The sequence below is a fragment of the Amblyomma americanum genome, chromosome 3, assembly GCF_052857255.1.
Source record: "Amblyomma americanum isolate KBUSLIRL-KWMA chromosome 3, ASM5285725v1, whole genome shotgun sequence".
Classification (NCBI taxonomy): Eukaryota; Metazoa; Arthropoda; class Arachnida; order Ixodida; family Ixodidae; genus Amblyomma; species Amblyomma americanum.
Window position 1 is genome coordinate 153,478,300 of NC_135499.1, and position 17,808 is coordinate 153,496,107.

The 17,808-nt window shown below is 46.4% G+C and overlaps 1 protein-coding gene across 2 annotated transcripts in view; it reads left to right on the forward strand.

Annotated features, from left to right (window-relative positions):
- LOC144125226 (uncharacterized) overlaps positions 1–15,933 on the forward strand; it is a 61,868-nt gene extending 45,935 nt beyond the window's left edge. The window contains exons 4-7 of one of the 2 annotated variants that reach the window (XM_077658441.1): positions 2,546–2,645; positions 3,787–3,857; positions 5,070–5,195; positions 10,811–15,933. In XM_077658441.1, coding sequence (XP_077514567.1) covers positions 2,546–2,645; positions 3,787–3,857; positions 5,070–5,176 — 278 coding nt within the window. In that variant the 3' untranslated portion in view covers positions 5,177–5,195; positions 10,811–15,933. The remainder of the gene's footprint in view (positions 1–2,545; positions 2,646–3,786; positions 3,858–5,069; positions 5,196–10,810) is intronic. The other variant, XM_077658442.1, reaches the window with a different exon arrangement.
- The last annotated feature ends 1,875 nt before the right edge of the window (positions 15,934–17,808 follow it).

The following is a 17,808-nucleotide window of genomic DNA, read 5'->3' on the forward strand; positions in this document are numbered from 1 at the left end:
AGAAGAGCGCGCAGATTCAAGCAATGTGATGGGGTTAGAATATTCCCAAGCATGAGGAGGCAGGTCGTGGCGACTGGCTCAAAACAGCTGTAACCGGAAGTCACTGGGGAAGCCTTATAGTCCTGCAGAGAAGTGAGTATAGTTGACAATGCTGGCAGTTTTACTGTATACTCATATTCAGTCATGTTCAGATAAGTCTGTAGGTGATATCACTCGGTATTCTGAACCCATTCCACGTCCTTTACTTCCTGCAGTTCTTGATCCCTATGGGTGTGGTTATAGAAACTTGTGTCCGATATGATAGCTTTGAATACTATGGAACAACGATGTACTGTTTTCTGGCGCCAGCGAATAACACCCAAGTTTCTCAGGGAAATCTTTTCAACCATTTGTCGGTAACTGTAAGCACAGCGAAAATAAGGACTCAAGGTTTCACACTGATCATAACTTTGACTGGCGTGTATTAGCAGCTTGATGTATGCGCCACTGCGTACGTATGGCCTAGCGCCTGCTAGCTAGCTGTCAGGCCGTTTACGCCCAAGTATGAAAGAAACCGAACACGTTCGTCGAAGGAACTTGAAGGAACACTGCGTCATTGCGTCTTTACCACCTCTGTTTTAGGTTTACAGGTTCATATTGAATGTTTTCTGCCGCTTATGCGTATTGTCATAGCGAATAGTAATAAGCAAGTAGAGGAAGAAAAAATAATCTGACGCAAGTGAGATATATCATTTACTATGAGCAGTCTCCATTCTTCAGAAGCGCGGACACAAGTAGAAGAGTGAAATAAAGCAACCGAACACACCTTAAGTGTTTGAAAGAAAGCATTGAAATTGTCTTCATCATCATCATCAGCCTGACTACACCCACTGCAGGACAAAAGCCTCTCCCTTGTCTCTCCAATTAGCCCGGTCCTTTACCAGCTGCGCCCATCCTATGCCTGCAAACTTCGTTTACACGCGAGCCACATCTTTTTCTCGATCCCAGATCAGCTCTGTTGCTCATGAGTCCGGGTTCTCTTCTTCTCGCTTGACCTGTTCGCGTTCTAAGCGTCTTCATAGCGCTTCGTGTCTCGATTTCGCGGGGCCTTTTGCGTGTACGAGAAGGTCTTTGCAAATATGAGGCGAAATGACTGTTCCGGTTCGGTCCCCCCGAGACGGCTTTCGTAACAGATGCAAAAAAAAAGACAAAGAAACGAAAACACCAGGGTGAACGGCTCCCGTGAGAGAAGACGTGTTTGCGAATTGCCTCCGAGCGTTTTGATGGCCCCGGAAGATGTTTTTTCTTGCTCGTGGGACAACGAAATGCGACTCCCAAAGACGTGCCTGGGTTTCCTAAAGCAAACATGGAGATCGCTACGAGGAAAACAGGGGTCCTTATCCTTTTATGTATGGTTCAGAGGCAAACCCCCGGTGAACTACTTTAACACAATTTGACGTCGAGCCTCCTAGCTTCCCCGCGCCTTATTTTTCTAATTTTTGCTGTTGTTCCTATAAACGTAACCAAGCAAGAAATGAAGGAGTCTAGGCAAGCTGGCGATCCGTACTCAAGATGAAAACACAGCACGCAAAGTCTGATTCTGTCGCCCCGTCTTCGTTGGCACCCTATTCTTTCGTCGAGTACAAGGCAAACCAGGTTCATTTTTTATTATTTTTATATTCTCATGGTTTAGCGCGCGGAACAATAAAAGGGCACTTTAGATGAAAACGTGAAAAGCTGTTTCATCTTAGGTGACGCAGCAGGAGCTCACAGGATTCACGGTTGCTCCTATTATGCTTGATTTTGTTAGCTTTAATTCCTGAGCGCAACCACATAGTAAACGACCAGTTTGCGCCGTAACGCACTGGCGAGGGCAGATCATTTCGTATACAGCTTTCACTTGTATTTGTACCTTCAACGAGTGGGACACACATTAGGAACTGCGCTCTGCTGGTTTCTAAATGCACACTCTGCGAAGAAACGAAGGCCTCAATAATCTCGTCCTCAGTTCTCGCGGGTGGCGAGACTATTTACTCGTTCCCTTCTGGCTTACGCTTCTAGTTTTATTTTCGCCGACTACCGTCACGGTCACGGAGAGAAGCGGGTCAGTAGTAAGGTCTGCTGAAGTAACACGCTACTCTAAGCCCTGCTGGCTGCGTTTTTCATTCATCTCCATTACGGCCATTCACACGCTCGACCTCACATCCGCACGCATTCAGCGCTATTTTTGTGTTTCCGCTGCTTCTTCGAGCAGCGGCATCCAGTCGGGCCGTACACTATACATCTAGAGGCGTGACGCAAGCAGACTTCGCAAGCCGCGCTTTCGTCACACCCTTAGCTGCGAGGGAGGATTTCAGAGCTTGCCAGCGAGGTATTTTCTAACATATTGGAATGGAAGCCCCGTGTTGTGCAGGACGCCCTTATATTTCAGGGCTCCAGCTGTTGCGCTGGCCGGGCCGGCCAGCCGGCCGTAAACACAAGCGCTATGTGTTAGGCTGGTGATGAAAGACGCGCTTTGAGATTGCTTCGCTCGCCGACGCTTGGCCTGTGGTGTGACCTTTCGCAGAGCCGGTGGGGCAGGGAGGAGTCGCGGTGCTCGACAAGCTCGTCCTCTGGAGGCCTCCGCCCAAAGACTACCACCTCGAAGAACTGCGCTCCATTGACAGGTGAGAGCGTCGAGGAGAACGCCTTCGCCGACGCACACTCATTTTCGAGCCTGATGCACCGAACACCGCCGTCCGTGATGTACAAGTTGAGAGTGTGAGATCTCCTAAACAGCTGGATAAAGGTTACGAGCAAAGCCTCTGGGTGTGGGAGACTATTTTTGGGAAAGAAATAATTAGCATTATAAATAATAATAATAATTGGTTTATGGGGAAAGGAAATGGCGCAGTATCTGTCTCATGTATCGGCGGACACCTGAACCACGCCGTAAGGGAAGGAATAAAGGAGGGAGTGAAAGAAGAAAGGAAGAAAGAGGTGCCGTAGTGGAGGGCTCCGGAATAATTTCGACCACCTGGGCATCTTTAACGTGCACTGACATCGCACAGCACACGGGCGCCTTAGCGGTTTGCCTCCATAAAAACGCAGCCTCCGCGGTCGGGTTCGAACCCGGGAACTCCAGATCAGTAGCCGAGCGCCCTAACCGCTGAGCCACCGCGGCGGGTATATGAATTTTTTTTTTGGCACACAGATAGACGGAGAGAGAGAGAGAGAGAGAGAGAGAAAGAGAGAGAGGAAGATGGAAAGGCAGCGAACTTAACCAGAAGAAGGCTTCACTTTTCTACCCTCCACTGGATGAAAGAGGATGTATAATGGGGAAAGAGAAACTAAAAGCGATTTAGAAATGACAGCTATCATGTGAGGTCGTGCCTCGGATAGATACATGCCTGTAATAAAGAACACGTAGCCGCAGTAAAGGCCGAACACGAAGATTGGCGCCACGAAAGGCGACAACATAGAGGTCTGTCCAGCAAAAGTGCTTTTGCGTCGAACCAGCCCCAGTCAAACCAACAGAGTCAGTCGTCCCTAACCAACCAACCAGGGCACACCGCTACCGCTACCAGACCTTGTATATAAATGTAACTTGAACTTGAAACATAACACGAAATGATCTCCTGGTTAAGTGTAATGTTTTTTTAAAGTTAACACACTAATGAATCTAAATGTGAAACAATTTCACTACTATGGCGCAGAGAAAGTTTTCGGTTTCTTGTACTCAGTGCTTGATACGACATGAAGGCAATGTCATTTCAACATTCTTCTGAACATTTCTTTTTTGCATCTGCCTCGTTATCTCTTACGCAGAGATGCGGAGAACGTCCGGACGGTGCTTGCCGAGATGCAGGAGTTCATGCCTCACGAAAGCAACTGTCAGTGCACGTAAACCTTCCACAAGCCTTTTGCATGCTCTCATTCGCCAAACCATTGCGCGATTTGTTATGGTGAAATCCAATCGGTGAATAGCAGTATGTTTTCTTACTCCGCGAATCAAGACTGCTCTTTAATTCAGTAGTTCGATTTCAGACCAAGGGCTCCAGTTGTGGATTAAGAGCAACTCGCTTCGCTGCAGTTAGCTTCACTCTGTCTCCTACGCGTAGCTCTGAGCCCTGTCTTGTCTCAATTGTCAATTTGTATTTCCCTACACCACAGCGAATTTTTCGCTCCTTCGCGGATTGGAATTCGCCGTTAGAAACTGAAGACGCCGACCATAGTCGGACACAACTGAAGAACGAAGCGGCAGATGCCCTTCAAAGAGGCCCTCCAGCCAATGGCGTTGACCGATTGTCATGACATCGAGGTTAATCCTTTAGCGTGAAATCTTAGCTGCCTGGCAGGTGCCTTGATTAAACAGGATTAACTACGACGTCATGGCAATCAGTCGACGCCATTGGCTGGCGGGCCTACTTTGAAGGGCGTCGCCGCTTTGTTCTTGAGTTGTATCCAATCACGGTTGGTGTTAGACTGCATTTAATAACAATGTATGTAATAGGAAATTGCTCGAGACTTGTTCCTTCTTGTATCCGATGCTTCGGCAATTAACCTGCACGCGAAAGAGAATTTGCATGTGCTGTAGTAGCTTAATGCGCTGATACATCCAGGTTCGAATCAAAGAGATTCATGCTGCGTTCATACTGGACATATCAGCAAAATTAAGACGGGACAGCATGAAATACGTTGACAGGACTAGCGCTTTCTAGCAAACAAAAGTTATACTAAAAGATTCAGAGCTAGCCCGGTCCGCTTGTTTCTAGTTCTCCCGTGTAAGTTGCGCTTTTGTATGCAGTGCGAACATGTGCCAGCTCGCTCAGCTTTCCGCATTGATAAAATGTCTACGTTTTGCCAGTCAGTTCGACTCCAGCTATTCAAAGCATGCATTAGTGACAACCTGCAGGTTCAAAACGGCGCACAACTTTGTGTTTACGTATGTCACCGAGCCTCCTGGCTGACTCTTAAAAAACCTGCCCGAACGGCGTGTTGCGACTGCACGCGGCGAATGTTCCTCAGTCCGCGCATAGGAGTTTCAGTGCCGCGACGCGCTCGTCCAACATGCCGGCCTTATTCCTTACTCGAGGACTCTTGTTGCGCAGGCAAGAACCTGATCGAGGAAGGGCTGTTCAAGTGGCGCCGGAAGGGGGGCCTCTACGGGCAGCTGGGACACCACCTCTGCTGCCTCTGCCGCTCACACATCAGCTAGCCCCGCTGAACTGCGCGAGGCACGAATTCCTTTTTTGTTTGCTTCAGTGTTTCTGCTGCCCTTCCCTATCGAAATGCGCGCCAGAAAATTTTCTTTCGTCAGAAGAGATTCTCGTGTAGTGATTTGGGACCTCGCTTTGTTATAGTAACAACAGAAATTCTGTTAGGGACAACACATCTTTCTGCTGTATTGCTCAGTCCCTTTTAACGACAGAGCCAGTTTTGTCGTTACAGCAGGCGACTTAGCAGCACTACAAAAACTCTGTCGTTACGACAGGACGACAAACATTTTTTTTTCATGTTTTGAAACTGGCTCTGTCGTATTTTTTGTATTTTTTACTGGGTTCGGGCACTCGTTTCAGTGTAGTGTCGCTTCTCTGGTTCGCCGTTTGATGCTGCTACACTCTCCTGCGCTGGTGTACCTGGGCTCAGAGCGTGCAAGTGCTACCAGCGTCAACTGAAACGTGAACATGGATGTTGAAACGGGTTCTTCAAAATGAAATTTTAGTTGAAGAAGACTGAATGCTAGCACAGCTGATTTTTATATCGAGGTCACCGAGACCGGCTTTTGGAAGTGTAGTGAACACGAGCTGCATTTCTTCCGCCAGAAGATAATTTTGTGAGTTAGTGTTCCCTTTTGAAATCTCCTGCTCGTCTTGCATTTGACACTGATAATACGGGTACAAGTACAAGCAATTTAAAAGCGAACACTTGGTCCACACTGAAGAACTAAATCTATTTTTACCATTGCATCAACGTTGGCAAAGTCGCACGAGGTTAATTCATTGAGTGGGAAATTGCGTTGAGAAAGGCAAAAATAATGCTCCTCATTTGAATCGAAGATGCAATTTTCGATTTCGCGTAAATGATCTATTGTGTTCGCGTTCATATCTCTTATATCTCTACAGGCGCCATAAAACGAGACACCGCATTATCATGTAACCGATAACTCCCTCTCTTTTTTTTCTGAGTATTCCTTTGAATGAATGCTATGTGTAAGAGTTCCTGAAGTTCGGGTTAGATGGATAAGTATTACGGTTCTGTGTCTTGGGTGCAAAATAAAGGGTTAGCTTACATAATTCTTGTGCCTGTATTTTAGATAAGTAAGGAACGCGAAACGCGCGACTGGCATTGAAGCGAAAGCACCAATAAAGTTTCCAGTGGCTTTTAGAGGATAAAGCAGTACGATGCCACGTTAGTTTGAGGACTTACATGCTGTATAGCGAGGTTTTCAGTGCTAGTGACGTGCTATTCTTTATAATTAGGCCAGGCAGCTTATGTTTGGAAGAATAAAAAGATGGCTAACTTTTTCAATAAGCACAGGAGGTCGGTCATACGCAGACGACAAGTTCGGAATCTGTTGTTATACTCTGCTGAAGATAATGAGCTTAAAGAAGCGAGGATGAGCAAATAAGCCTTTATCGGTGCCCTTGGCGACGCTGCTATCGGCACCTGCGCAGCCGATGAAGAGGTTTGAAAGGCTAACAACAATAACAACAACGCAACAGATACAACTGGAGTGAAGTGGGAGGCAGCTGGAACGGAAAGGTGCGCATATTTCCCAAAATTGTTCGGTTGTTTGAAATGTATACAGCCTTAGGAAGGAGGAGGAGGAAAACTTTTCTAAAAAGAAGGGGAGTTGTTCGAGCTTATGGGCGGAGTTCTCATTCCAGGGCTCAACTGGCTTGAGCTGCACTGCGGACCTGTTGTATGCGGGCCCGTTTGTCCTCCAAGCTATCGCTGGTCAGCAGCGCCTCCCACCGCTCAAAAGACATGTTTTGCATCTGCAGATTGTTTGGTTAGGAATTTTTCAGTACACGTTGGAGCTGTTTGTTTATGAATGACGCACACCTCCCTACCAGAATGTGTTAGACGACTTCAGTGTTCGTTGCGCGCAAGTACACGTGCAGGCTTGCGCCAGCATGTGCTGGCAGGCTGAGACGCCTCTCTGAGATGCGATGGGCAAACAGGCGATAACAAACCTCGCTTCTGCACGAGCGTTGCGCCGTGCCCGAAATAAAAAGAGGAATGCCGGTCAAGACCCCGCGCTTCGTAACCGACTGCGGGGTCTTGACGTTCAAGCCTCACTATGGCGTCCTGACGCTAAAGCCTTAGCTTCACTTCCGCGGCCCACAATCTTTACGTTGTATGCTCTTTGTGGGTCAAGACGTCGCAGCAGGGCAAGACCCGCAAAGAGGATTCGCCGAAGCGACGCTCAGGCTTTAAAGGGACACTGAGGAGAAATTGAAGTTGGCTTGTATCGATAGAATAGCAGCTCCTGATCACAAAAACGCCACTCTTACTGAAAACAAAGCTCTTGTAATGTAGAAAATAGCAAGAACCAAAATACAGGTGTCGCCGCCACAGGCCAATCTCGCAAGTACAAGCGTGATGACTTCCTTGGACAAGAGGCGCCACCTTGGAAGAATTTTCCTTACCTCATGGAAGCCACGAATCTCTGAGGCGGGCAAAAGAAGGTTGCGCACCGCACCGCTAGCTGTCAGAAATCACGGAGTCTGCGTTTACGTCACGTATCACGTCACTCCGTTCTGAGACGTCATAAGAGTTGCCGTGGCGTCATAAGAGTTCCCTGAGTTTGAATCAGAGCGGCGGGAAAAACTTTTTCATCATCGAATCCAAATTTCTTTGAAATAAATACATCTTTCGCGCCCGGACAAGCGGCAACAAAGCCATGAAATGCCGAACTATCAGATTTTGCTAACAAAAAAAAAAATGATAGAGTTCTCCTCAGTGTCCCTTTAACGTCAAGACGTCATAGTGAGTGGCATACAAGATAAAACAAGATGAAATCTAAGGTTAGACGAAATCTCGTCAGGTCGGGTAGTGAATACATATGCCTAAGGAAAGAAATAACGCCGACCAAAAAAAGGTTGTTGTTAAAAGATGTTAATGACGTTTCGGCTTCCGCACGGAAGCCTTGTTCACTACAGAAGCTTGAGCGAACAAGGCTTCTGTATGGAAGCCGAAACGTCATTAACATCTTTTAACAGCTACCTTTCTTTTATGATAAAACAAGGAGGCATCGGCGGCCAGAGAAAGCCGGAGGAGCCACAAAGACATCAGCAGTCCCGGGACTTCGATTACACATTCCCCGCATGTGATCGTCTGTGTTTCGAGTTGCATTGCCGTAACCGAGGCGGCAAATATTAGAATGGCAATTTTTTTGAAAAACGAATTAAAGCTTGATGCCGGTAAAGGTCTCTAACGTACCATAGGCGACTTGGACGCGCCTGCGGTTTCGACGCGCAAACAGCACTCCCAGCAAGCGTCATTGAAAAGCGGAAAACGAGCCGCATCGGCCGGCCTAAGGAGCGATAAGGAGGGAGTAGAGCTACATGACTTGGAAGTTGGAAACTGCCGAACGGAAAGGGAACGGCACTGCGAATTGCAACGAACGGCAGTTTCCTTCCAACGACAGTCATCGCCCGTAAACTTAAAAAGCGGAGACATCAAAGTGTTAAGCCGATCTCTTCCAGGCTTTCTCGAGTCATTGAGCCGACTTTACGGCCGTCATTTCTATTCGCGTGGGGCGGAACGCAAGCGAATAGAATGAAAAATGAAACCATGAAAACTACGATCCACCCACGCTTGTGCAGAAAGGACTGATAAGAAAGCGCGCACGCTAGAAGGGGGGGGGGGGGGGGGGAGACGTTTAATCCAGTCGCGGCGGAAGCCTCGGGCGATTTAATCCACGGTGATGCATCCGCGCAACCATCGTTTAACGCCTGAACACGCTTTCTCGAGCGTTTTACGCGAAAATAATATTCTTGGGAAACATCGTCCGTCACGGTTCTTTCACAACCTTCGAAGCGGCCGTGTGTGAAGTGCACTTTTATAAGTTATTAGATCCCTCGACGCTACATAATGCGACGCTAGAGATGGGGGCACTGTTCCCATAAAGGATTTATAGCCAACTTCTCAGCAGCGTATGAGCCGTTCTCTGTTGCGGATATATGTGTTTCGTTTGTTTTACATCGGCGAGAGGCGAGACGTCTCTGGGAGTTAAATTCTGAATCAGGGATTTCGCAGTTTATAGAGTGCGAACAAAACAAAATGGAAATTAAATAATGTGATATTTAAGCTGTAAGAAACGAACTGAGGTAGATAGGCCGTCAAGGCATGCGGTGAAAGAGGCGAGCGAAGCAGTTTAGAAACTGCTGCTCACGTCAACTCGGTTGAGGCTCGGGTTTTTACGTAGTACATATAAGGTCCGGCGTTTTGCGCCAGTGTTGGTCCGATACTTACGGGGTGCTGGTCGGTATTAAACATTTGGTCCAGAGGTTTTACGCCGTCATCATGTTTTCTCAGGCTGATTAAAAAAAAGAATTTGTTTTTGCCTTTGTCTAGTCTTAGCTTTCCGTATTTATACGTCGTTCTTCCCGGGTTCGTGTATTTTTTTCTCTTGTTTCTTTTGCTGTCATGTCCGTCGATTTTTCTATATTTTTAAACACAGGATGAGAGGGACACAGAGAAAAAAAAGTGATGCATGCACTGCAATGTAAGAGAACATTTTGCCATGAAAACTTCAGTAACTGGTTGTTTTCTTGCTTTCCTTGGAGTGAAAGTTCGGCTGAAAGCGTGTTATCTGCAAAGATAAAAAGTGGATTTGTCGCAGCGTGGGCATGTGTGAATTTGTAGCTTTTGCCACGAATCATTTCTCTTCACGAACTTTCTATTTCTCGTCCGAACTCGACACATGTGTCGAGGTAGGCACGTGCAATTGAATTAAGGGTAAACTGTGACTGTGGTTTCATTCTTTAAAATAAAAGCGAACATTTTAAGTATGATAGTGTTTACACGGGAGGGGGTACTAGTCCTTTTTATTTCTGCAGAGTTCTCGCTAAACAGTACGACAATTAATTCCTGAACAGTCTTGCTAGGCAGATAGCTGAAATTATCAGTTTCACAAAAGCACAGTTATGGAGGAGGAGGAAAAACGCTAAGGCGCCCGTGTGCTGTACGATGTCAGTGCACGTTAAAGATCCCCAGGTGGTCGAAATTATTCCGGAGCCCTCCACTACGGCACCTATTTCTCTCTTTCTTATTTCACTGCCTCCTTTATCCCTTCCCTTACGGCGCGGTTCAGGTGTCCAACGATATATGAGACAGATACTGCGCCATTTCCTTTCCACCAAAAACCAATTATTATTATTATTAAAAGCAGTTATGCTGCATAATCGTCGCTTCTTCGTGCTGAAGAGAGTCGAAAAGTTAATGATTGGTTTTTGGGGGAAAGGAAATGGCGCAGTATCTGTCTCATATATCGTTGGACACCTGAACCCCGCCGTAAGAGAAGGGATAAAGGAGGGAGTGAAAGAAGAAAGGAAGAGAGAGGTGCCGTAGTGGAGGGCTCCGGAATAATTTCGACCACCTGGGGATCTTTAACGTGCACTGACATCGCACAGCACACGGGCGCCTTAGCGTTTTTCCTCCATAAAAACGCAGCCGCCGCGGTCGGGTTCGAACCCGGGAACTCCGGATCAGTAGTCGAGCGCCCCAACCACTGAGCCACCGCGGCGGGGAAAAGTTCGAAATTGTTTTCCGTGTCGACAGATTTCGATAGCGGCGCAAACCCACTCCAAGTAGTCTTCATGGCCCTTTTTATTTTTTCCAGGCGGCTCGGGTAAGAAGGAGTGGCGTCTAAGCACCAGAGCCCCGTGTTTTCGAGCGTCGCTTCATTGCCAGTCGTCCGTGGCTTGGAGGAGGGGAGATCGCTCGACGTCCACGACGTGGGAAGAAAAGACAAGAAGATGAAAAGAAGTCGTCCTGCTATGACAGCAACCACGCGTCGCGGGACGTGTACTGTGGCTTTCATTGTATAGACGCAGTGTCTGTTCTTCACTGACGCGTTTATGTCGAACGGCCGGCCTGAAATGGTGGAGTTTTATTAGAACACTTTTCGGTGGAGGCAGTCCTACACTCTAAACAGAAAGGAGTAAAAAAATGGAATGATCGGTTCTCTGGGGCGCTCTCTTTCATAAAAAGGAGTGAGCTAGGGGAGAGCTTACTGTCCTTTTTACTCCCATAAAGGCCTGTTTGTGTTTAGAGTGTATAGAGCTCTTTCAACAGGCACCGTTTCACAGCAGAACACGGCGCAGGGTTTCTAGCAAGATGAGTGGCTTTAAACTAAATGTTTTTCTGCCAGATAGTCTGATCCCAGGTGCCGAAATTCGAATATCCAGTTGAAGTGGCGTACCTGTGCGTTGACTTCCAGTATCCCTTGGCGTAAAGACGAAAGATTTTGATGTGTTAATTTGGTTAAGAGGAACTATGGTGGGATGACAACGCCGTGAGAAAGCATGAATATTACAGCGCCTAATAACGATATTGAGGCGTTTCAGGGGACGAACTGGAATGCGAGGATTTCACCACGAAGGTTTTTTTTTTTGCTCTTTTGTTCATGGTGCGTTTGAACTACGCCTGTCCGTTGATCGGAAGACTTTTGTATCGTGACCAACAGGTATACTTTGTTAAGCTCTCGATAAACGAGGGAAGTTTGCAAAAGCGAAGACTTGGGCTGGTTGGTTGTCTGTGATCTACAAAAAAAGCACAAAAGACGTGAGATAGAGCGATGTTATTTTCTTCTTTCTTTTGACTTTGCCTTCTTCTGGGCAGTTTTTTTTTTGCTAATCTTGGCCAGTCTCTACGGCTCGCTCACATGTGAATTGCATCCGGGTGTCATGAAGTTGCACTTCGCGAATTATCTGCGAGTTACTCGCAAAACTTCAGGCCACAACAATCCGGATTAAGCTGTCAGGGTTCCCAGGGTTCCTGCACTGTGTCCTGTTACACCACATCAAAACTTCGCGTACGTTTATCATAGGCACTCACAAAACGCGCAGAGGGAACGTCTGCGGCATAGGTTTTTGCGTTGCATGATATCCACAACTTCTCTGCCTGTGTAAAAGAGAAGGTGGGTTATAACTTAGGAGTCACAAGCATTTTAGCGCAATTGTTACGCGACAGACGTGATTCCGTGTCCTATCCTTATGAGCGCTTCGTGAATGGCGACAGGGTGTTTAATGAATACTGTTATTTGGGAGAAATGCAAATGGTGTTCACTCTTACTCGTAGTGCAGGCCGAGCAGTGTATTGAGATTGTGAGGCCGGCAATTCCTCGCTGAATATATCCGCAAATCGCGTAAACAGTATTGAGCGAATGGCGGAAGCTTTCCGCGGTTCATACCAATAACCCAGTGATACGTTTTTGTACACGCTGTAGAGTTGACACAGGTTGCTTAGTTTGTTATACAATCTACGTTGCTTCAAACGTGTTACAATGCGTGGTACTTACAGTGGGTATAGCTGACGTTTGGTTATGTTGCGGAACCACAAAGATATATGCGATCAGTCAAAATACTTTTTTTGCCTTTTAAGTTGAAAACTTTGTTTAACTAAGATGCAAACAGATTATATTTTGAAATTGAATGATCAAATTGCAAAGCACATTATTTCTTCTTTTCCCAGTGTCATATGAACTGAAAATATTTCTTTTAATTAGACCATTTCGTAACTTTTTCCCATTTAATATGAGATTAAAAAGTAAATTTTTGCTTCGAGCTCCTAAGGGATAAAATAATACTCGAGAGATTTGTGATGAGTATTTCTAACCGCAAAACATAGCTAAAAGGGCAAACCGCCAGGATCTCTGGTGGTGAAGGCTCCTTACCTATTTTTTTTCTAGAACAGAACCTGCAGCGCGGTCGATAAAATGTAACGTTTAATTTTTTTTTTTTTGCATAGAATGAAAAGCAAGGTTTTGGTACTTTCGCTGTTCTTACTATATACTGGACATGTGTAGGATATTTTTAGTTTGTCTCTTTTTTTGCGAAACCATTTCTACGAACGGCACTGAGTTGATTGGACGCGAAGACCTCGGCCGACGACCAAACTCGTTTCGCGAAGCAAAATCCTCGGCACCTTTCTCTCAAATGAAGCCCACTGGCCCGTGTCATCTATGTAGTATAAACATTACAATTTTGGCGACAGCCGCGCGTACAGTACAGGGGGCAGTTTTGCCGGTTCCGACGCATGCTTGTCGACGTTGCAGGGACTTCTAAAAGCCCGCCCGCCAAGTCCAATACTTCTTTCTACTAAGATACTCTTGTCACTTACTCCAGCCAACTGGAACGCGCTACTACGCAAGGATGCGCAGACCACAGTTTCTAAAGCACCCAACGGAGAACCGAGAGCACATTCCACGGCTAGCTCCCGCTACAACTTTCCCTCTCTTTTTTTACTGGCGTTCTTTCGAGCGAGTGCTCGGAGCATGCGCCGACTTGCCATACTACGTACTACAGCCCGATCAATGCGCGCGAGCGCTCTTGTTCCTCGAGTTCGCACCACGCACGCACGTCCTCGCCTGTTGAGCACGAACGCTTTACGCTTTAAGCACGAACGCTTTAAGCACCGCGCGCGCGCCGACCATAGCTGCGAGAAAGCTGGAAGCGCTGCGGCGCACAGCGACACCACTCTAATGACCACACGTTTTTTCACTTCGCTCTAATACGCGCGGCTACCGCAGTGTCCAGGAGCCTCGCGTGATCATTTGCCTCGCGCGCATTTCACAAGCGTAATCATGAATGTGTATCTCACACGAGCATAGCGCACTCTTCACTTAATACGCTACGCGCGCTCATATAGGAGTTCTGGCCGCGGCTCGGAGCAAACACCCGGCAGAAGGAGTAGAAAGAGAGCTTAGAGCGTTTGTACACCGTAGGCTATATCGTAGTCTGGCATTGCAAGCACCACACGTAGTGATTCTTAGCACCTCTCGGTATCGACGTGTCTTTTCTAACGACTTCAGGAGTTATGTATGTGTAGTAACGAGGCGTCGGGCGTCCCAGAGTGATGATGAGAATGAGGCTTAAATATTTGAGCTGTCCAACGCGTGCATTTGGCAGTCAAAGCTCATTTTGACTGCCGTACGCGACAAAATGAGCAGAGGAAGTTCCGTTCGCTCTTCCCAGTGTGCGATAGTTACTTTAGTTTGTTTGCATGTAATCGTTTATAGTTCTCAGGAGTGTCTAAAATTGCAATCGAACGGGTTTTTGAGTCCATATACATCCGTTATGTGGGACTTTACAAAGGCTGATAAAGCTGTCGGCGATGACAACGATTAGAAATGAAGAGAATAATTAATTATTGAGGGCGCTTGCTTTTTTTCTTGGTTTTTGTCGCGAGCCGAGGAGGATGAAATAGAGGAAGGAGGGAATAGAAAGTCAGAGGGGCTAACCAGTCTAACCAGGTCCGATTCGAAAACTTGCACATGGGAATCCGGAAAAACGATTTGATGCAGGAAATTCTGTAAGTGTTTGGATTTTCGTTTGTGGGAGTATAGCGTCCCAAAACGACTCAGGCTATGAGAGACGCCGTATAGTGAAGGGCTCCGGAAATTTTAACCACCTGGGGTTCTTTAACGAGCACGGACATCGCGCAGTACACGGGCCTCTAGAATTTTATCTCCATCGAAATTCGACCGCCGCGGCCAGGATCGAACCCGTGTATTTCGGGTCAGCAGCCGACTGCCATAAACAGCGAGCCACCGCGGCGGCCAGTTCTGTAAGTGTAAATCTAAAATGGGCATCATGAAGGGAGCATACATAGAGCAGAAAACCCCAGTTTTAGACCAACCTAAAAAGGACACGTTCGTTTTCAATAAATACATACACGTGTATGTCCTGGTGCACCAAAAATAAAGAAGAAAATTTGATTAACAGTGTCCAGTATTTGGTTTGAAATTCGCGGCTCCCTTCTGCAAACTTCAACCACTCCCCAAAATGTTTCAGGAAAAAAAAGTTAGACTCCCATAGGCTGCTCAAAGAATTTAGTGGCTCTGTTTGCACTTTTAATTCCCGCTTGCAGTTTGCTGAGTGCGGATTGGTGGGCTTCGTAATTGTTATTGATTCAAAGCATCAGCCGTATTCGAGAGCGTAATATTTTCTTTAAATTTAGGTGGTAGCTTTCTTCGAGGAAATGGAATAAATTCGTCGTTACGAGGTAATTATATTCGTGTTTTTTTTAGTGCGACTGCTTAAGCGCAAGCGTTGTTAACCAAAGCGACAGCTGGACAAGCCAGTAAAGCAGTTACTTAAAAAGCGAAATAGCGGAAGAGTGAACGACCTCCGAGCAGTCGTTACTAAACAGCAACGGATAAATGAGCAAAAAGAAAAGGCGGATTCGCGGCAACCGCTTCTGCTTGTTATTAAACGTTCTGCTCTCAGTGTTCCCGACAAACACATGGCGCCACCCTGAATAGAACTTGGTGCTTAGTGAAATCGTGCCTGTGATACAATAGAGATCTCTATACTAAACTGTGCGGCGATCGAAGGTTTTATGCCGGCGACAAACACCGTTGTTTGAACGCTCCGACCGGCCTTCACATGGTCTGAAGACAAAGGCTGTGGACGGAGAGCAGAGTTCGTGTCCATCACTGCACACTGTTTTTCATGTTGTTTAGCACACGCTGTTTCACGGGTGCCGAACGAGTGTGCATAAAACAAAAAAGAAAACGATTTAAAGAAAGCGAAATCAGCTGACTACTATGGGTGCTTTCTACGGAGAAGATCCCGCTCCGGAGACCAGTTCAAAAGGAGCTGGGTTCACCCAATCCCATTTCTTTCCTTCCGAAAAAAAAGCTTATACATTATACCTATATCAATATATATTATATATACACATGCTATATATTATATCTCATGATACATCTAATAAAGAGCTCTTGGGATTTCCTGTTCATTTTGTTGTCGGCTCATTTCTTGTGCTTGTGTGCTTGAGGATGAGTGCTGTTATGATTGGGATGCACACCAGCCGAATAGGATTAAAGCGAAAGTTCCGTCGACCGGAATGACTACGCGGTAGTGGCAATTTATACAGGTCGTTTGACCCCACGAGGACCCCGCGAAAAAAAAAAGGATGTGCTGGGAACCTGCCTGCGGAAGTTTTCCCACGCTCTTCACAATAGGGGAGGGGGGGGAGGGGGGATAACCTTTCCTTTGGTTCGCTGCGATGGACTAGACGGCAGAGGCAAGAGGAGAAGGGCGCCTTCCCTTAATTAACCGCGTCTCACAAGAGCCGTCCCGACCGGAGAGAGCCGGCCGAGGTTGTAGCCACGGCGCCGCACCTGTGTTTGGATGGACACGTGCAGCTTTGGGCGAAGTAGCAGTGGACCTCCGAGTCCTCCTCGCCCATTCCTACGGTGCCTCCGCGTGCTATGTGCTGTGTCACTCTCCCGATCTGTGCCTCCTGTTCAGTTGTCTACCGCCTGGTGAAAGGGGCTGAGCCTTTGTGTATTTAACAAGCATCCTGAGCAGTAATAAACGCTCTGGGCCCTGACGACAAGGCTCATCCAGTCACTCGACGCTATGGACTTTTAATTTGTGACTGTTTGCTCTTTTCTAAATTATGTAAATAAGTTTCTTCAAACTGCCAGTAAACCTGTTTGTGTTTTCGCCCAAATGTCAGCTTCCATCCTTCTTCGTCTCTTCTCCAGCCCGACCACGCTACCTGAATCTCAACAGTGTCTTGCAGTGGCAGAGGAGATTTCATTCCCAGAAATTCTGAACAAAAGCATTTTTGAACGGGAAATTGTTTATGAGCGCAATTTTTCACATAGTGTAAGATTTCATTATAACAATCAACGTATCTGCAGGCCATCGGAAGGCAGTCTTGAATTCTTTTTCTATAAACGTTGTTGTTACCGTCAAAAGCTTTTCCCATTGGTTTTCTATGGCAGTCTTAACTGTTCGATGCATAACTGGAAACACTTTAAAAGAAATATTTTGCTGCACATAAGATTAATGGATCATTACCTTCAATGTTTTCATAACAGTATCTTACAATTATCTAATTTTCAAAATTTTCGTCCAAAATTGCTGGACTTGGTGCCGCCAAGTGAGTTTTCTGGACTTTTCGCCAACATTCAATCATTGCGATAACATTCTCAAGATTAAATAGGGCAGCGAACTATTTTTACTGCTTAACGTTTTGAAACGCGCCAATGCGTCCGCTCGCTGTACATTCAGTAATCCTTTGCTTACTTGGTGATACTGCCTAGATTCTTCTCTCGAGGGGAAACTGACACTTACTCGTGCTGTACATCGCTGGGAATGTCATTTTCTCGCCTGAGGTGTTTGCCTCCGAGAGAATTTTTGCAAGCTTTCTTCAGAGCAGCAAACAAAATGTCCCGCGTAATAAAACTATCAGTCTTAGTTTTATCCAGGCGTTGCTTAGATGGACGCTGATGAGAACTCCACCTGATTTTTTGTTCTCAGAAACAAAAAAAAAAATGTCTGCTCAGCCTTTTGTGGCTCTGCCGATAACTTTTCAGCAACAATGGACGCATTTAATGCTGAGAAAATTACAGTTAAAATAAAAAAAAATGCTTTCCCCGTCAATCGAATCAGACTCTCGTTGTCGATGACGAAAAAGACTGCAGTATAGCCGACGGGATATCGATGACGATACGGCCTATATTAGTGATCTACAACACAAAACATTATCTTTTCAGCGAAACAGTCGCGTGGTGGCAATACTTCTATTGCAGTTTTTTAGTATTTTAAGCGGAAGTAGACTTCCTATATTTACAGAGTGGTAATCAATCGATGTAGGATG